The sequence below is a fragment of the Myotis nattereri genome (assembly GCF_964212035.1).
Source record: "Myotis nattereri genome assembly, chromosome: 4".
Lineage (NCBI taxonomy): Eukaryota > Metazoa > Chordata > Mammalia > Chiroptera > Vespertilionidae > Myotis > Myotis nattereri.
This window is the reverse complement of record NC_138079.1, coordinates 58593518-58615112: the sequence shown is the minus strand read 5'-3', so window position 1 is coordinate 58615112 and position 21595 is coordinate 58593518. Positions and strand designations below refer to the sequence as shown.

Sequence of the window (21595 nt, the reverse complement as noted above, 5' to 3'; positions counted from 1 at the left end):
GCTGATATTTTGTTGAGGATTTTAGCATTTATGTTCATCAGGGATATTGGCTTACAATTTTCTTTCTTTGTAGTGTCTGCATCTGGTTTTGGTGTTAGGATAATCCTGGTCTCATAAAACGAACTTGGAAGTCTTCTCTCCTCTTATTTTTTTTTGGAATAGTTTAGGAGGATAGGTGTTAGTTCTTTGAATGCTCGGTAAACTCCCCTGTGAAGCCATCTGTTTGCTAGGAGTTTTTCTATTACTGCTTCAATTTCATTGGTTGTTACCAGCCTATTCATGTTTTCTTCTTCCTGATTGAGTTTTGGAAGATTGTATGTTTCTAGGAGTTTGTCCATTTTGTCCTGGCTGTCCAATTTGTTAGTATGTAGTTGTTTATAGTATTTTCTTATAATCCTTGTATTTCTGGCATGTCAGATGTTACTTCTCTTTCATTTCTGATTTTATTTGAGTTCTCTCTCTTTGTTTCTTGTTAAGTCTGGCTAAAGGTTCATCAATCTTGTTCATCTTTTCAAAGAACCAGCTCTTGTTTTCATTGATCTTTTGTATTGTTTTTTAGTCTCTATATAGTTGCTGCTCTAAGCTTTATTTCTGTTCTAAGCTTTATTATTTCCTTCCCCTCTGCTTACTCTGGGCTTTTCTTATTCTCTTTCTAATGCTTTTAGTTGTAGGGTTAGATAGCTTATTAGAAATTTTTCTTCTTTTTGAGATAGGCCTGTAGTGCTTGCCTCTCAGGACTGCTTTCGCCCTTTCTCAGAGATTTTAGGTAGTTGTCCATTCATTTTTGTTTGTTTCCAGGAAGTTTTTGATCTCTTCCTTGATCTCATTGGTAATCCATTCATTGTTTAGTAACATGCTATTTAGCCTCTATGTGTTTGGATGTTTTTGAGTTTCTTTATTGTAGTTGATTTCTAGTCTCATGCCATTGTGATCTGAGAAGATGCTTGATATGATTTCAGTCTTCTTGAATTTGTTAAGACTTATTTTCTGTCCTAACTTGTGGTCTGCCTTTGAGAATGTTCCTTGTACACTTGAGAAGATTGTCTATTCTGGTGGTTTGGGATGAAATGTTCTGTAATTATCAATTAAATTCATCTGATCCAGTGTGTCATTTCAGGTGGCTGTTTTCTTTTTTTTAATTTTTATTTTTTAAATTTTTTTATTTTTTAAAAATATATCTTATTTATTTTTTTTTTTACAGCAAGGAAGGGAGAGGGATAGAGAGTTAGAAACATCGATGAGAGAGGAACATCGATCAGCTGCCTCCTGCATACCCCCCACTGGGGATATGCCCGCAACCAAGGTACATGCCCTTGACTGGAATCGAACCTGGGACCCTTTGGTTCACAGGCCGATGCTCTATCCACTGAGCCAAACTGGTCAGGGCAAGGTGGCTGTTTTCTTGTTGAGTTTTTATCTAGAAGATCTATCCGTGATGTTAGTAGGGTGTTAAAGTACCCTACTATGACTGTATTTCTATTGAGCTCTCCCTTAATGTCCTCCAAGAGTTTATTTTATTTTATTGATTTTTTTACAGAGAGGAAGAGAGAGGGATAAGAGTTAGAAACATCGATGAGAGAGAAACATTGATGAGCTGCCTCCTGCACACCCCCTACTGGGGATGTGACCGCAACCAAGGTAGATGCCTTTGACCGGAATCGAATCTGGGACCCTTCAGTCCGCAGGCCGAAGCTCTATCCACTGAGCCAAACCGGTTAGGGCCTCCAAGAGTTTTTAAAAATATATTTAGGTGCTCCTATGTTGGGTACATATACGTTCACAAAGGTTATATTTTCTTATTGGATCATTCCCTTTAGTATTATGTAGTGATGTTCTTTGTCTTTTTATGGCCTGTGTTTTGGAGTCTTTTTTGTCAGATATGAGTATTTCTACCCCAGATTTTTTTTTCATTTTCATTTGCATGGACTGTTTTGTCTGACTTACTTCATTTAGAACAATACTTTCTAGGTCCATCCATGTTGTCACAAATGGCATGATTTCGTTCTTTTTTATTGTTGAATCATATTCTAATATTCTATGGTGTATGTGTGTGTGTGTGTGTGTGTGTGTGTATCATATATTTTTTATCTATTTGTATATTGATGGAAACTTAGGTATATCTTGGCTATTGTAAGCAATGTTGTAATGAACATAGAGGTAAACATATTTTCCAACTCATTCTTTTTTTAAAATTTTTGGCTAAATACTCACAAGTGGAATTGCTAAGGGTGTATGGTAGTTTTTCTTTTTTGATCTACATCTAATATATATTTAATATAACATGTACTTATTCCTTATTAGATATGCCATTTGCAAATATATCCTTCCATTTGTCTTTTTGTTGTGTTGATAGTTTCCTTTGCTATATAAAAACTTTTTAGTTTAATGTAGTCCCATTTATTTATTTTTGCTGTTGTTGCCCTTGCTTGGGGAGACGTATCCAAAAAATCATTGCTAAGAATGATGTAAAGAGTCTACTGCCTATGTTTTCTTCTAAGAGTTTTATGGTTTCTCTGTCACAAATCAACCTTTTGGCATTTCCCTTGTGTTGTGACTACTTGATATCTCTTGCTGCCTTCAAGATTCTCTTTGTCTTACACTTCGTTATTTTAATTAAATATATCTTGGTGGGTCTCTTTGGTTTCATCTTGTTTGGAGTTCCTATGTTTCCTGGACTTGGATGTATATTTTCTTCCCCAAGTGAGGAAAGCTTTCCATCATTATGTCTTCAAGTAAGCTTTTTGTCTCTCTTTGTCTCTCTCTTCATTATGTGTTTCCTATAATGTGAATGTTAGTATGCTTGATGTTGTGCCAGAAGTCTGTTAAACTATCCTCATTTAAAAAAAATCCCTTTTCTCTTTACTGTTTTTTTTTTTGTTTGTTTTTTTTGTTTTTTTTTAATAGATTTTATTGATTTTTTACAGAGAGGAAGGGAGAGAGATAGAGAGTTAGAAACATCGATGAGAGAGAAACATCGATCAGCTGCCTCCTGCACATCTCCTACTGGGGATATGCCTGCTACCCAGGTACATGCCCCTGACCGGAATCGAACCCGGGACCCTTCAGTCTGCAGGCCGACGCTCTATCCACTGAGCCAAACCGGTCTCGGCTCTTTACTGTTTTGATTGGGTAATTTCCACTATTCTGTTTTCCAGGTCACTAATCTGTTCTGTATTTTCTAATTTGTTGTTGATTCCTTCTAGTACATTTTTTATTTCAAATTTTTCCTTAGCTCTGACTGGTTCTTTATTTTCTAACACTATGTTAAATTCCTCATTGAGTTTCCCTATTGTTCTCCCAAGTTTGGTGAGCATCTTTATGACTATTACTTTAACTTTTTTTTTTTTTAATATATTTTATTGATTTTTTACAGAGAGGAAGGGAGAGAGATAGAGAGTTAGAAACATCGATGAGAGAGAAACATCGATCAGCTGCCTCCTGCACACTCCCCACTGGGGATGTGCCCGCAACCCAGGTACATGCCCTTGACCGGAATCGAACCTGGGACCCTTCAGTCCGCAGGCCGACGCTCTATCCACTGAGCCAAACCGGTTTCGACTACTTTAACTTTTTATCAGGCAAATTACTTATTTTTGTTTCATTAGGGTTTTTTTTTCTTGTTCTTTCATGTATTTGTCTTCTCATTTTGTTTGACTTTCTGTGTTTGTTACTATGAATTAGATGAAATAGCTATCTCTCCTGATCTTGAAGGAGTGCCCTTGTGTAGGAGTGACTTCTGTGTAAGATTGCTTGTGCCCAATGCTGGCTCATATGTGCTTGGGGAGCCGTGGAGGGCTGGCTGGTTGGCTGGTGCTGGCTGAGGAGGCCTGAGATGTTGGGCTGGGGGAGCTAAAATGCCTGGTTTATATTAGCTACCCTGCAAATATTTACTAAATTGAATTAAAACTTATGACTTTTTGCTATAAAATTTAATTTAATCTTGTATTCTTATCTTCTTGATTTCCCTGCCACAAATTCAAAAAGGCCTATGGGATATACATTGTACTGGATAGTTTTCATTTGCCCATTCATATCCTGGGGGGGATAGAAACTAAGTGGCTATGCTAACCTTTAAAGGAAAGCTTTGCTCAATTATTCAAACAAGTTCCAGAGATTGAATTGACATAAGTGGAAAAATTCTAAGTGTTATGGGCTAGAACTCCATCTGAATCAGTATGCTGGGGTTTTACAACTCTTAAACCAACCAGTTCCAGGCCTAAGTAAGTTTATTATTGACTAGAGGTCCCGTGCATGAAATTCGTGCATGGGTAGGGTCCCTAGGTCTGGCCGGTGATCAGGGCCAATCAGGGCCTCCGGCTGCCAACCAGGGCCTTCCTTCATGCCACGCTGGCCCCTGGTGGTCAGTGCATGTCATAGCGAGCAATCAGTCTCCCGGTCGAACTCCGGTGGGGACAATTTGCATATTAGGCATATATATATACATATATATATACATATATATATATATATATATATATATATATATATATGGAAGATAAATCTCTGTAAATAACTTTACAACACAGCCAGGAGTATATAATGTTTCTCTTCCCCTAAACCTATCTTGACACCTTTTATCCCAAGTTTGAGGGGAAAGTGTAGTATTCAAACTCATTGGTGGTGATTTGATAATGACTTTGAGCTGATCTGATCTCTGGAACTCTAGAATACTGCCATGGTCCTCTTGTAAAATGAGGACTTATTAAGGAGTTCCAATAATAAAGGTGGCCCAAGACTACTCTATCTCACAGTGGATCCATCCTATAGTCATTTTCCTAGTCTGAGGATGTAGAAAGGATATAGGTATACCAGCTGGCAGAATCCCCACATTGTTTGCCTGACTTGTGGATTAAGAGATATTAATGAAGGAAGAGCTAAGTAGAGCCCCCTGTATGAGATAGTAAACCAATAAGGGAATTATGGATCTTAGTGATACCATCAAATATTTGAAAGACATAGGGGTGGTGATTCCTAGTACACTTTCTCTCTTTTTTTAATGTATTTGGTGCAGATGTAGAATAAAATAATAGAAAATGACTTTAGATCATTGTAAACATAATCAGGTGGTCTACTAATTAATAGCTATGGTTCCACATTTGGAACTTACTTCTTCTGGAGCCAGTCAGCACAGACCCTGACACTAATCTGTGGTTGTTGATCTAGCAAATGTTTTCTTTCCCTTCTCAACTGCAAAGACAGTCTAGATAACTTGCTTTTCTGTGGAGGAACAAGAGTGGATTATCACTATCTTATCTCAGCATTACACACATCCTCTTGTTCTTTATCATAAGACTAGAGGCCCGTTGCACGAAGATTCCTGCAATAGGCTTTCTTTCCTCTGGCTGCCAGCACCAGTTTTCCTCTGGCACCCGGGACCCAGACCTTCACTCTGGCCACCGCCTTCCATCTTCGCTCTGGACACAGTCTTCGCCGTGGCTGGAGCCTTCAGTCTTTGCTCCTTGCTCCAGTGGGAGTCTTCAGTCTCCGGCCAGAGCTGCTCCTGTAGCTCCTTCCATCCCACACCCTCCCCCTCATAGCTTGATCGCTGCTTCGCCTACAGACCTCGCCGATGGGCTCCTGGGTTCCAGGGGGCCACCTTGCCTGCGGCCTGGCTTTTCGATCACGATCACGGGCCGCAGGCAAGGTGGCTCCTGCGTCCGAGGGTGCTGCCTTGCCTGCGCCCGGCTTTCAGATCACGGTCATGATCACGGGCCACAGGCAAGGCGGCTCCTGGGTCCTGGGTGGCGGCTCCTGCTGGCCCACCCTGCCTGCAGTATGAAAATTAGCCACCATCTTTGTTGGTGGTTAATTTGCATATCATGCTGATTAGCCAATGGGAGGCGTAGCGAAGGTGTGGTCAATTACCATGTTTGTTTATTATTAGATAGGATTGTCTAGAGCAGTGGTTTTCAACTGGGGACAATTTTTCACTTCTAGAGACATTTTTTATTGTTATGATTAGAATGGAGGGAACTACTGTCATCTAGTTGGTAGAGGCCAGAGACACTGGTAAATATCCTACAAGGAACGGGAGAGCCCCCCCACAAAAAAAGAATTATCTGGCCCCAAATGTCAATAGTGCCAGCATTGTGAAACTAGTCTAGAGGTACCATGATCATGCCCAGCTGTGGGCAAACTACGGCCCATGGGCTGGATCCGGCCCGTTCGGCTGTTCTATCTGGCCCGCGGAGCCGAAAGAGCAGAGGGTTCTCTTGCTCTCCCCTCCGCTCCTTCACCACCAGCAGCAGTGTTAACATGGCAACGTTGGGAAACACGGCCGCAGCTCCTTCTTCTGAGTCCAGTTTAAGAACCCATTGTGGCCCTCGAGTCAAAAAGTTTGCCCACCCCTGTGCTAGACTCTATAGTGAAGGTATTAAGCTAATTGAACTTGGTGAGTTGAATTATTTCAGTTGCCATAGTAAAGCATGTATGTACCAGAAGGTAGGAGATACACCACAAAAACTTTAAGGGTCATACCATAACAGGTAAGTTTTTAGTGGTCCAGTGGCCTGGGCCATGTCACAACTTCCACTTTGAGTTTTATATACTCTGCACTTGCACAGGGCTTGGGATTTGGGAGATATCATCTACCACACTTGTGCACATTGCTCCGAACCATTTAGCAGGTAATACATAAGGCTGGAACAAGATAAAGTTCTTGCAGCAGATACAGACAGTGATTAAGGCAGGGAGGATGTAGAAAGCCTCTGGCAAGTCTGCATGGTAATATCAAGTAAGAACCCCTAAGTTTTTGCAGTAAGATCATCCTTCTGCCTACACTAGTCTCCTTTTTAAAACAAACTCTTGGCTTGCTCCTTGATACTGGATTGTTAGATTAAAAGTGATTATGAACACCCTGTGATCTGAATTCCAATCATGAGGTATATGCTACCTACTATAACAAATCATAATATTAGATGTGTGAGGTACCCCTCATTGTTAAATGAAATCTTAGGTACAGGTAGGTTTGGAAGGCACAAGTAGCTATTTAGGCAGCTATCTCAGACTACGGCTGCTTATTTTTATTGCCTTGCATTTCTCTCTTCAAATGCAGAAAAGTTATCTTTGTAGGCAGAAGTTAACATGGCCTTACTAAAAAACCTACATGCCTTCATTATAAGGACCTCAGAGTTCCCTGTGTCTGGCTCAGAGGAGGAAGAAGTATAGCCTGGTTTACAGAGGGTGTGTAAGGTATGTAGGCACCCACCAGAAGTGGACATCTCATGAGTAACAGCCATAATTAAGCATGTCCCTAAAAGGCAGTGATAAGTGGAAATTCCCTTTGATAGGAGAGGAGAGGCAAAGGGTACAGATTTATATTGATTCATGAACTACACAATAGATTAGGTGGCCAGTCAGAAGCTTGGGATAAACTAAAAGGAAAGTTATTTACAAAGATGTGTAGTGTGCCTTTTGGCATGGACCCAGAATACAAAGATATTTTTGCCACTTGTTAATGCTCACTTGAGGACATTCTTTGTGGAAGAGGCTCTCAATCAGGAAGGAAAGATGGTCTCTCCAGTGAACGTCAATCAGTGTTTTGCACTGTCCACTGTGGTGCTTATATAATTGTCCTCTGTTAAAGGTGACTGTATAGCATAAAAAGAAGCTAAGCCAGAGTTAAAAAACAAAACAACACATGCCCTTTCCCTCTTTAAGGCTTCTCTGATTAACTCCACCTCCACTGTAGATTCATTGCTTGATTACAAACTGTAGGGGCAGTCCTGAGAGTTCCTGGTATTGCAGCATTCCCCAGAGCAACCAGTATACCCCAGGGCCACCAAAAAATATCTATCCTAGTTGCAATTTATCCTCCTGAGGTAAGTGTATATTCTAGATATGAGTTTGTTTCTCCTGGGGGCAATGTTTCTACCGGCACTCACAGTTGTTTGACTTCCAGAATGCCTTATTCATTGTGATTGTGTCATATACATCATCACTTCTGACCAAGAAACTCACCTGCAGCAAAAAAACGTACTCATGAAATTGGCTTGTTTTTTGTCTCCCAACACTCAGAAGCCTCTGATTTGCTAGAATGATATCTGTTTGTCACAACTTTCAGAATAATAATTTCCTTCCCTATAAAACACGGTATATTTGTTAAATAAGGCAGAAACTACTTATGTTGTTGGCTCCTCCATAGCCAGGATGCATAGATAAGGGAGCAAGGAAGTGTTCATGGATTGGTGTCTCTTACTACTGTACCTAAAACTTTATTTATGAAATTTTTGCTTCCTGTCTTGGTCTTGTGGAGTCCTAGTCCCCAAAGTATGAATGCTTCTATCAGGCAACATAGTCCTTATTCCCTTAGAATCAAAGCTGACATTGTTCTCTAATCATGTTTGATCTCTTCATGCAAAATAATCAAGAAGAGATGGTCACTGAACTGGCACAAGTGAGAGATCCTAGTTAACAAGAGGAAGTTGGGTCACTTCCATACATTGACAAAGAAGATGTATTTTGGACTGAGTGAATTCATTTGGGTGCCTCTTAACACTCCCACACCCAATAGTATTTGTTAAAAGGAAAACTGCAGCAACCAATAGTGAGAGAACAGCTGAAGACTTGTAAAGGCAACATAAAATCCCAGACCAACTGGGGCGCCTGTCAAGTAAAGGGAACATGACCTGCATGATAGGAAAATAAGCAATGATTGCCAACACAGGGTTTCTGACCAGCTGCAGAAGGAAGAACTTGTTAGTTGTCCTACTGCCCTTGTTTTCCTCTACCGCTTACATGGCATTCACTGGTGGCTAACATCTCAGTGCTGGGTTCAGATGGGAGAATAACTGGATTGACGTTGCCCAGGATGCTATTTTGCTGATAGGTTTTTGTGGATTTCTTGTGTTGGAGATACATTTTTCATTCTGGATGAAGATAAAAGTGTGTGCTAAGGTACCAAAGAAAAGATTGGGCAGTGCTGGATAGTCTCTGTTTATGCCCCAGATCTGCCGTTCATTATTTGTCACCCGTTGTATCACTTCACAGAAGTTCCACGGACCATATAGCCCCAGCACATTTGGTTTCCAGTTGAGTTCAGTGAAAGGGAGTTTGCATGTTGAGAAGAGACTGTAGTGCGTATTTCCCTCATTTGCTCCCCACCAGACATGTTGCAAAAGTTGCTACTAGCTTCTACCTCAGGCCACAGCTCATAGAGGATGCCCCCTACAGTATAGAACTTGCAGGGTTCCCGTAACTGCCAAGTGGTAGTAGCCCTCACTGATTGTTCTCTTAACTCTGCCTTTTTTGTTAAAAAGTCTACTTTATAGCCTGGTCAGTGTGGCTGAGTGTTGATCTACGAACCAGGAAGTCACGGTCTGATTCCAGACCAGGGCACATGCCTGGCTTGCGGGCTTGATCCAGTGTGGGGCATGCAGAGACACTGCATGCAGTCATTCTCTCTCATTATTTATGTTTCTATCTCTCTCCCCTCTCCCTTTCCCTTCTTCTCTGAAGTCAATAAAAAAATACTTTTTAAAATCTACCTCATGAAACAATCGACATTCATTAAAAAATGTTTAATTTGCTTTAGTTATTTCTTTTGTTTGTGTCCTACTGCAGCCTTGATATGTAAAAATATCCATAGACATATTTTAACTTTCATCTTTTAAAAAATATTTAAAGTTCCTTCTCACAAATGACTGCTGTTTTGAAATGAAATTTTGCTAATATACTTATATTTTTAACCCTCACCTGAGGATATGTTTTATTGATTTTAGAGGAAGGGAGGGAGAGAGAAAAACCTCAATGTCAGAAACATCCATTTGATGCCTCCTATACTCATCCAGATCGGGGAATCAAACCTATGATCTGGTTGTTGCCTCTCATACACACCCTGACTGGGGATTGGACCTGCCACCTAGATATATGCCTGATCAGGAATCATATACACTGATGGGGAATCGAACCTGAAACCTTTTTGGTTCATGAGACGACACTTCAACTGAGCAGCCAGGCCAGGGTTGTGCTAGTGTTAATTATAACAAGTTTTGAACTTTTTATTTTCTTTTCTATATTGAGACAGTTTAAGTCAAGAATTGATTGTTTTTTATTGAGCTTTAATGCAAATTCTCTAGAAAAATAATCTCAGATAGGTTGATTTCAGAGGTAGACTTTTGCATCTCACTTTAGCTTATTCCAGAATTATGGCTTCATTCAAATTTTATATCACTTATGGCCAATATTTTTATTTTAAGAGATTTTCAAATTTCTTGCTTAGGTCATGACTTTGCATTTTCAAGAAGATAAAGATTGACTGTAAGATCTTATGCCAAAAGCTTTTGTCTCTTTATTTTATCTTGATAGAAACCCTTATAGAAATGTTTTGAATTTATATCCCAGGTTATTTAAGCAACTGGTAAGATTTACTTATGTCACCATTAATCATGAGTTGAATCTATTAAAAGCTTAGCCTCTTAAACCTAAGAGATATTGTAGGAGTTAATCTAATCTCAACTTTACTGGTCTGTAAAATGAGCCAAGTAATTGTACCTCCTTCATAGGATTATTTCTGGGGATTAGATAAGATAATGCATACCAGTGAATGATCTTGAATAAGATAAGCACTCAGTAAATATTACTATAATTATTGCTATTGAGATATATGAGGATAAGAGATAAGTTAGGCATGATAAGCAAGAACCTGGTGAGTCATACAGGCAATTAAAACTTGGTTTATAGTCACTGAAAGAAGAATTCCCTTGGGCAATTTAGGGGAAAACTTAACAGGAAGTGGAATTTGAGCTGGGCTCGAACAATGGGTAAAATTTCAGTAGGTAAAGCATGTGGTGTGGTCGTTATAAACAAGGAATATGCTACTAAAGAATTTTTATGTTTTAAACTTGGTTAGAAAACGGATGTTAGAAAATCAGAGAATTTGGTTTTGTGAGAAAGAGAGTGAGTTTGTTTTAGAGGTAGGCATCTGGCATTTGAAAGTGAAGCTCGAGATCAGTGATGGCGAACCTATGACACGCGTGTCAGAGGTGACACGCAACCTCATTTTTTGGGTTGATTTTTCTTTGTTAAATGGCATTTAAATATATAAAATAAATATCAAAAGTATAAGTCTTTGTTTTACTATGGTTGCAAATATCAAAAAATTTCTATATGTGACACGGCACCAGAGTTAAGTTAGGGTTTTTCAAAAACGCTGACATGCCGAGCTCAAAAGGTTCGCCATCACTGCTCTAGATCATAAGAGATACTGGAAATTCAACTTTGAGATTTGGAATCATCTTCATAGTGTCAACATCCATGATAGTGGATGTTTATTCTAAAGGAGAGAGAGTAGTAAGGGAGAAAGTGAAAGAGAAAATCCTAAATCTTGACAGTAGGAATCATTAAGTGATTCCTTAAGGAATCATTGAGTGATGAGACTAACTCTCTGTGATTTAAGTCTATCTATACAAGGATTAAATTTTAAAAATTTTATTACCCAGAATTGTTTTGCTCTACTTGATACCTTTGTCATACTTCAGACAAGTACTTTTCAAAATTGTGTTTTATAGAGCACTGGTTCTGTGAGATGATAGACATTAATGGAGAAAATAAGGTAACAACTATATGATTGGTAATATGTAAAACTTTGTCCTTCTACATATAAATGCATGCGTATTACTCTGTAAGAGGAGAGGTACAGTGATAGAGTACAGTGTTTTCCAAACTAATTTGACCATAGAACCAGTTACAGAACAGAAAACCCTGTCTGGGAAGCTCAGTTGGTTATAGCGTTGTTCAGATAGTCTCTGTTGCAGTTCGGTCCCTGGTCAGGGCACATAAAGGAATCAACCAATGAGTGCATAAAATAGATGGAACAACAAATTGATCTCTCTCTCTGTCTCTCTCAATTGTCAAATAAATAAATAAATAAATGCATACATACATACATTCAAATATATAAATAAATACGTGTGTGTGTGTGTGTGTGTGTGTGTGTATATATATATATATATATATATATATATATATATATATATAGCGACCAGAACGGTGGAACGACTGGTGACTATGATGTGCACTGCAGCAGCCAACTAGCCTAATCTGTGCCCCAATCGGCTCCTCCCCCCGCCAGCCCAGCCCAATGGTCCCCATACTTGTCTGAAGTATGACAAAGGTATCAAGTAGAGCAAAACAATTCTGGGGTGGGCTGGCCGGACCCCACCTGTGTACGAATTCATGCACCAGGCCTCTAGTAAACAAACAAACAAACAAACAGAAAGAGTTTGTTCTCCCATTGCTAGCAGAACCAAACACTAGACACTAAGAATTGTAGTGGAGAAATATAGGTTATGTTTTTATAATGGCACCATGAAGGAGAACGGGAAGCTTATGCTCAAAAGCCTGAAGTCCCTGATGGCACATAGGTTACAGATTATATAGGGCAATATCACAGGACACTGTGGATTAGGGGGCTGGGGTCCTGTTGGGAGCTGATTGGTCAGAGGTGAAATGATGGAGCTGAATCATTTCTTCAGGTGTTGAGAACAGCTCTGAGGTCTGTTCCTGTGTCCCTTGTTCCCTCTCGTGGGAAAGTAGCCAAGAGATCATTCCACTTTAGGGCTCAGGACCTGAAACACACCTTAGGTTAAGAGGTTTTCTTTATCCTGCAATAGGAGAGGGGGAGGAAAATGTGATTTCTAGAGCTAGGATTTAAAGCTAAAAGTCATAAGGACCCTCTGTTTCAACCCCTTTTTTCATGGAAATTCTCAGAAGCCTAGGGGTTTCATAAAATATATTTGGGGAAATCTTGCTTTATACCCTTTTGGAGGATGGTTCAGCTTATTAAATTGTTGTAGCTTAAACTCATGGAGAATACATTGGAGGAGCAGAAGAATAGGAATCAGATTATTGGTTTTGTTGCACAATGTGGCTTTGGGTTTCTAGTTTCTTCATTTATTAAATGTTTGCAGAAAGTTTTAAAGGTTAGACTGGGAAATGTATGTGAAAGCTTTGAGTATTGAGAAGCACCACAAGTTTAACCATATTTGTATAGTTGTTTTTTTTTCTCCTGGACAATGCAATGTGTAAAGTAGGATATATGTTTTGTAGTTAAAGGTTTAATGGGATGTTTTTCAGAAGGTGCTATTCATATTCTTAGCTTCAATATTTTTCCTTTGTACTTTCGTAATTTGATCATTACCTTTTTAGAATTTCTTATCCCATTCTTACATTAGTTAAGAACTCAATAGCCTCTGTTCACCTGTGTATTCTGCAGTCATTTAGAAGTGCTTGTGATATTTGATACACAGTATACTCCTGGTACTCTCTAAAAAGAATACAATAGTCTCAATAGTCCATATGTCTATGCAATTAAGTATCTCTTGAAAGTCCATACTAAGCTATGTCTTAGTTGTGGCTGTTAATGTCATCTTTCCCTGACACCCAGTTATCCATATTGAAGTACTGTTTATGGATTTATATACATACTTTAACTTCTAAGAATGTTTTCTGAAATGATATATTTCAGTATTTTATTCAGTTATGTTAGTTGTTTTTCCCTTATGTACTTCACTTATGTGTACATACAGTCTCCTTTGCCACCTTGTTTATTAACATTTGTTGTTCTTTTTTTTAAATTATTATTCATTTAAATAATTTGTCATGGATACACTCCAAGTATATTTGACTTCTGAGCTTTGTTCTGAACTACCAGACTGCTTCTTAAGTGTTCTTTTTTAAAATTTAAAATCTTAATTTAATTTTAGTAATTGAATTTATTGTGGTAACATTGTTTTGCAAAACCATACAGGTTTCAAGTGTATAGCTCAATAATACATCATCTGCACACTGCACTGTGAGCCCATCGCCCCAAGCAAAGTCCTTTTTCCATTCCCATTTTCCTCCCCTTTGCCTACCTCCACATACCCTCCATCACCCTTTTTCTCTGGCTATCAGCATACTGTTTTCTGTGTCTTTGTGTTATGTATATATGTTTTCTGGCAAATCCCTTCACCTTCTTACATCCAGCCCTCCGGTTCCCCCAAAAAGCTGTCAGTCTATTCCCTGTATCCATGCCTCTAATTCGATTTTGTTCATCAGTTTATTTTATCCATCAGATTCCATATATAAATGAGGTCATGTGATACTTGTCTTTCTTTGACTGGCTTATTTCACTGAACAGGGGTCCTCAAACTATGGCCCGCGGGCCACATGCAAATACAAATATTGTATTTGTTCCCGTTTTGTTTTTTTACTTCAAAATAAGATATGTGCAGTGTGCATAGGAATTTGTTCATAGTTTTTTTTTTAAACTATAGTCCGGCCCTCCAACGGTCTGAGGGACAGTGAACTGGCCCCCTGTTTAAAAAGTTTGAGGACCCCTGACTTAGCATAATACTCTCCAGGTCTCTCCATGCTGTCTCAAAGGGTAAGAGATCCTTCTTGTTTATTGCTGCATGGTATTCCATGGTGTAAATGTACCACAGCTTTTTTATCCACTCATGGGCACTTGGGCTGTTTCTAGATCTTAGCTATTGTAAGTAATGCTGCTATGAACATTGGGGTACCTATAGTCTTTCTAATTGTTGTTTCATGATTCTGAGGATATATTCCCAGAGGTGGGATTGCTGGCTTAAAAGGTAGTTCCAATACTGTTTTTCACAGTGACTACATCAGTCTGCATTCTCACCCACAGTGCACTAGGGTTTCCTTTGCCCCACATCCTCACCAGCACTTGTTTGTTGATTTATTGATGGTAGCCATTCTGGCAGGTGTGAGGAGTATTTCATTGTGGTTTTAATTTGCATCTCTCTGATGATTGGTGATATTAAGCATTGTTTCACATATCTAATGGCCTTCTGTATGTCCTCTTTGGAAGTGTCTATTCAGGTCCTTTGCCCATTTTAAAAACTGGATTATTTGTCTTCCTGGTATTGAATTGTGTAAGTGTTTTGGAAATTAATCCCTTATCAAATGTATCATTGGTGAATGTGTTCTCCCATACCATGGGTTTCCTTTTCATTTTGTTGATGGTTTCTTTTGCTGTGCAAAAGCTTTTTAGTTTGGTGTAGTCCAATTTTTGTTTATTTTGTCCTTTGTTTGCCTTGCTGAATGAGATATATTGGCAAAAATATTGCTATGAGAGATGTCTGAAATTTTACTGCCTATGTTTTCTTCAAGGATTTTTATAGTTAGGCAACATACAGTTATGTCTTTTATCCATGTTGAGTTTAATCTTGTGTATGATGTAGGATGGTGGTCTATTTTCTTCTTTTTTTTTGCATGTAGTTGTCCAGTTTTTCCAACACCGTTTATTGAAGAGACTGTCTTTACTCCATTGTATGCTCTTGCCTCCTTTGTCCAATATTAATTGATCATAAAGGCATGTGTTGATTTTGGGGCTCTCTGATCTATTCCATTGAACTATATATATATATATGCCTCTTCCAGGCTGTTTTGATTACAATGGCCCTGTAGTATACTTTATATAGGTATTGTGATCCCTCCAACTTTGTTCTTCTTTCTCAAGATTGCTGATACTATTGGGGTCTTTTTGGGTTCCACATACATTTTTGGAATATTTGCGCTAGATCTGTGAAATAAGCTATTGCTATTTTAATAGGAATTATGTTGAATCTATAGATTGCTTTGCAGTGGTGAGGAGATGGGAAGTAGAGCCAGGGGGAGAAAATTATAGTCACTCCCTGGGAAGGGAGAGACTGTTTTTGATTAAAGTTAGCCACCTCAAAGTACCTGATGCAGGCAATGAGGCAGTCTTGATTCCCCAGAAAACTATTCTGCTTCTCAGGAGGTATGGATACTTTCTGAAAATACTGTCACAAAACTGTTGTTGGGGGTGTGGAATGTCATCTCAGATGTCAGCATCCTGCTGTACTGAAGGCAGCAGGATGAGCCCTGAGGAAAACATAGCCCCTTTAAATTTCCAAGATTTGAAGGTAAATGCCTGGGGAAGAGCAGGCTGAGGGCCTCTGAGTGGGGATGACAGTTGAGCTGAGCTTGATATTTAACTCGTAAATATCTTTCTATGTAGATTTTATTTAGCCTTGTTTGTCTTTAGTTCCCATCCATGTTAGTAGGCCAGACAGGACACTAGTTTGTTCATTAAGTGAAGTTCTGTGCCTTAATTTTATTATTAGCAACACTCCATGTTCATGAACAACAGAGGAGCTCCCTCTTGTGTTATATTGTCAAATCAGATGTTTTTAAATGGGTGATACAAGTATAATTTTCAGGTATTTTATTATTCCCCATTAGAAGTTGAAATTCTAGTTTAAATAGTTTCCTCAGAAAATAATACCACAGAGTTTACATAACAGGTAAATCTAGCTATTTTTAAAGATGTTTTTAACAGATGCAATATAATAAGTGATTTAATATTACTTATGATGAATGGTTTCCAGGTCCCCATGGCGTCTCTGAAATGCACCCTCTAGTTAATAGTTTTTGTTTTTCCAGGAAAAGTTAATTTCATGAGATTTTAAATATATTTAAATATTTTTTGTTAGCCTTTATGTTCCTATGACTGTTGGAACATAACATGTGTGAGTCATACTATCTTTCACTGGTTACTTTAGCAATTCCTTTACTTCTTTACGGGATTAGTGTTGCTGGAGAGAAGTCTGATGTCAGCTAAGTGGTTTTCATTTCCATCTGCATAGTGTGGCTTTCCCTGACTGTTCAAATAAGTGTTTCTTCATCTTGAAAATACGGTAACTTTATAAGGGACTGTCTTACTGTTGAACTTTCTGTAACAAAATTTTCTGGGATGTTCTATGCCCTTTTAATTAATTGCTTAACGATTTTTAAAAAAAATCTTTATTGTTGAGATTATTACAGATGTTCCTTGTTTTTCCTCCCATTGCCCCCTCTCCACCTGGTTCCTGCCCGCACCAGGCCTTCTCCACCCTATTGTCTGTGTCCATAAGTAATGCATATATGCATCTAAGACAGCGATGGTGAACCTTTTGAGCTCGGCACGTCAGCATTTTGAAAAAACCTAACTTAACTCTGGTGCCGTATCACATATAGAAATTTTTTTGATATTTGCAACCATAGTAAAACAAAGACTTATATTTTTGATATTTATTTTATATATTTAAATGCCAGTTAACAAAGAAAAATCAACCAAAAAAAATGAGTTCGCGTGTCACCTCTGACACGCGTGTCATAGGTTCGCCATCACTGATCTAAGATCTCTGGTTAATCTCTTCCTGCCTTCCCCAGCCCCTTGCCCTCTAAGAATAGTGCACCTGTTCCATTTCCATGCCTCTGATCCTATGTTATTCACTATTTTGTTCTGTTCATTAGATTCCACATATGAGTGAGATCATGTGATACTTACTTTTTCTGACTGGCTTATTTTGCTTCACATTTATTTCTGAATGTATTAGTTAATTTTTCCTACTATACACTGGTTTTTTCCACCCCTCAGATCATCTAACTTGCGCATATGAAGCCTACTGATTTTTTGGTACGTTAATTTTATATTTTACTGCTTTTATAAATTCTCTTATTGTTTTTATAGTTTCTTCATTTATTGTTTTCAGTGTTCCAGAAAGACAGTTAAAACTTCTGCAAATTGAGATAGCTTTACCTCTTCATTTTCAATTCGTAAGTCTCTAGTTCCTTTCTCTTTCCCTCGAATACATTATTGAAAACTTGTAGAGGAGCCTGGCTGGTGTTGCTAAGTGGTTGAGTCAACCCATGAACCAAGAAGTCACGGTTCAATTCCTGGTCTGGGCACATGCCCAGGTTGCTGGCTCTATTCCTAGTAGGGGCGTGCAAGAGACATCCCATTGCCCTAACCGGTTTGGCCCAGTGGATAGAGCGTCCGGGACTGAAGGGTCCCAGGTTCAATTCTGCTCAAAGGCATGTACCTTGGTTGCAGGCACATCCCCAGTGGGGGGTGTGCAGGAGGCAGCTGATCGATGTTTCTCTCTCATCGATGTTTCTAACTCTCTATCCCTCTCCCTTCCTCTCTGTAAAAAATCAATAAAATATATTTTTTTAAAAAAGAGGCATCCCACCAATGATTCTCTCATCATTGATGTTTCTCTCTCTCCCTTCCTCTCTGAAATTAATATATACATATAAAGTCCTGCTGTATTTTTCTTTTGTTAAACTTTTTCACCTGCTGGTGCCAATTTGTATTCAATTCATAAAAATATTTTGGTACTTTTAAACCCTTTTTCTATGTTCTGGAATAGTTTTAAGTAGCATCAAGTAGTATACTAATATGATTATTGTCATTATTATTTAATGTTTAAAATATTGGGAAAATCCATCTCTTGTTGGTGCTCTTGTCCCAGCATCAAGAAGGGTTCAGGAATCTAGAGAAGGCTGTGCGTAGATTTTAAATAAGAGTCCAGAGATAAAGTAAAATTTTGTAAGGCATTTGGGGGTCAGAGGAGCCTAGCTAAAGGAGCTAAGATCCAAGATCTAAATTCTCAGGTCTTAAAGTCTAAGGTCTTAGGTTCTCAGGTCTCCTCCTCCCAGGACCCCATGCTTTTTATTAACACAATTTGTCCTGAGGCAAGGCAGAGATATACAGTTCAAAGGGTCAGGGTTTCAGTACAGAGTCCATTGTCAGAATGGGGAATTAGCCTATGGCTGTTCAGGTGTTTGGCCAGTAGGAGGCAATAGCATGTAGCTTAAGATGTCCTTTTAGCTGTCTGGCAGCCAAACAATAATCCCTTTCAGGTTTGGGGAGATGCCTTCAGCCATTCCCAACAGGTGACTACATGTGTGACTCAACCCTGTTGAGTCCCCAAGTCTCATCAACCTTTGATGAAACTCTTGAAATTATGACATGCTGGAATTGGTCTCCAGCAATCTCTGAACTATGGGCTTGAGAATTTAATCATTTTAGATTTTCAAATTTATTTGCTAGAAATCTGCTTTAAGTAATCTCTTGTGATTTTTTAAAAAAAATTTCTCTCTTTAGAGTTTATTTCCTTTTTTCATGTATTATTTGTATACATATATAATTTTTTCTTTTTCATTATGTTAGCCACTGGCATATTTTACGGATTATTTCAGATTACTTTTTGTTAATTATAATATTTTTTTATTCTATTAATCAGATTTCTGTTTATTTGTTAATTCTTTGTTTTAATTAGGGAGGCCTCTTAATTGCTTGCCTCTTTCATTACTGTTTTTTTTAGGTATTCTTTTGTATGTTATTTTCTCTATAGATTTTTCTATAATAACCTCATCTAGCTGCAGTGGTGGTAGTGTTGGGAGCAGCTCATTAATGTGTGATTTCTTTTTATATATTTTAAATTTTGATTTCATTATTTCTGGTGTGTTTTTTCTGTTTGAATAAGATGCTTTCTTGTTAGTATTATAGTAGTTTTCTCATATAATTTTTGATGTGCATTGTTTCTAGTATCATTTCAAGAAACTTTGCAATTCCAAAGTTTTTTGATCTAATAATACTTTTAATAGAGTTTTAAGTTTTTTTGAATTTTAGATTGAAGGGCCTAGAAGTTTCTAGTTTTGTTTTATTTTGAACGTATATTTTATTGTCATTTACTCTTTGGAATGTAGATAGATATTTTTGCATTGTAATATTTTGGTTAGTGTTTCTTACACTTGTCCATGAGACCTAAATATGGAAGGCACAATTTTGTCAGAGAATGAATTTGACATGCTTTCCTAAATTCAATACTACTAATTATATTGTTCAGGTTTTCTCTTTTCTTGCCTATTTTTAACAATTTGTGCTCTTGAACTGAGAAAGATGAAAATTAAATTCTGTGTTTTAACTTTTTCTGTTTATTCTTGCATCTTCTGGTGGAATCTGCTTAACTAAAATTGCTGTTATATATTTTCGTGATTTATTTATTTACTATCAATTTTTATGAAAGTTTGAACCTGTATTTATAATGGGTTGTTTTATTCTGTACTTTAAAAAATTTTAATAAACTTGATTTTCAGAACAATTTTAGATTTACAGAAAAATTGTGAAGATAGTAGTTTCCATTTCCCCATATTATTTACTTTATATGCTACATTTCTTATGATTAATGAACTAATGTTGTTATATCATCCATTAGTGTTTGTAATTATTAACTGAAGTGCATACATTATTCACATTTCCTTAATTTTTATCTAATGTTCTTTTCTGTTCCAGAATCTGATCGAGGGCACTGTGTAACATTTAGTTGTCATGCTCAATTGGCTCCTCTTGGCTATGATGATTTCTCAGATATTTCCCTTTTTATTTCCGATGATGTTGGCAGTTTTGAGAAGTGCTAGTCAGATATAGAATATCCTTCAACTGAGATTTACCTGGTGTTTTCCCGGTGATTAGACTGGGTTGTGAGTTCTTTTAGGAGAGGACCACACAGGCAAAATGCCATTTTCATCACATCATATCAAGGGTATATACTCTCAACGTCACTTACCACTCTTGATGATGATCTTGATCACCTGACGGAGGTCCTGTTTTTCAGGTTAATACACTGCGAAGTTGCTCTTTTTGTTCTTGCCTCCCATACGTACTCTTTGGAAGAAAGTCACTATGTGCACCCACACTTTAGAAGTGGTGGGGTGTTATGTTCCACCTCTCTGAGGGTAGACTATTGACATAAATTACTAGACATGCTTCTGAACTAAAGATTTGTCTTTTCTTCCCACATTTGTTTATTTAGCCTTTTGATTTTCAGTGTGGATATTACACACACACACACACACTATTCCAACAATACTTTATTTTGTTGCTCAAATTATTCCAGCTTTGGCTATCAGAATCCTTTCAGTTGGCTCATGTGTCCCTTTGACAGACCTCCATCACTGTGGGGTTTTGTTTGTTTTTAACACTTCTTTACTTGTTGGCACTATGAGATGATCCAGGCTCATCCTGTATAATTCTTGCCCAGTCCTAGAATCAACCATTTCTCCAAGATAAATATTTAAATTATTAGCTGAATTTCTTTTTTTATAGATTTTTTTTCTGTGCTCATTTATTCGTTTATTGCATTTATTGGGGTGACATTGGTTAATAAAATTATGTAGGTTTCAAGTGTAGAGTTCTATAATACATCATCTGTATATTGTTTTGTGTATTTACCACCCCAAGTATCCTCCTGTCACCATTTATGCCCTCTTCTGCCTCCCCCTACTTCCCCTTTCCTCTGAGGATCACCATAAGTTTTTTTCTTAATCCCTTCACCTTTTTCACCCAGCCCCTCAACTCCTTCCCCTCTTTCAACTGTCAGTCTGTTTTCTGTCTCTATGAGTCTGTTTCTATTATGTTTGTTAATTTATTTTGTTCATGAAATTATAAGTAAAATCATATGGTGTTTGTCTTTCTCTGAATATGTTTATGTTCACAATTTTATTTTTCTCCCCCTAAAGATACTTGCATAATAGCAAGGAATAGAACCGGTTGTACCTCTTCAAGTTCTTCACTTTCCAACTTCTTGTACGTCTTCATCTTGGGACAACTGTTGCTGGGAGCAGGAGGAACTCCCCTCTATACCCTGGGAACAGCCTTTCTTGATGATTCTGTGCCCACACACAAATCTTCTCTCTATATAGGTAAGTTTGCTCTGAAATATGAATGTCTGGGTATCATTTCATCTGATTGATGTTTAAATTAATAAGTAATACATAACATATGCTTATTTAAAAT

The 21595-nt window shown here is 37.9% G+C and overlaps 1 protein-coding gene across 1 annotated transcript in view; it reads left to right on the top strand.

Moving 5' to 3' along the window:
* Nucleotides 1–21595, top strand: part of SLCO4C1 (solute carrier organic anion transporter family member 4C1) — a gene marked incomplete at its 5' end in the record, with an annotated part of 64965 nt that overhangs the window by 22565 nt on the left and 20805 nt on the right. The window contains one exon of the mRNA XM_081090398.1: nt 21319–21501. Within this exon, the coding sequence (XP_080946524.1) occupies nt 21319–21501 (183 nt within the window). The remainder of the gene's footprint in view (nt 1–21318; nt 21502–21595) is intronic.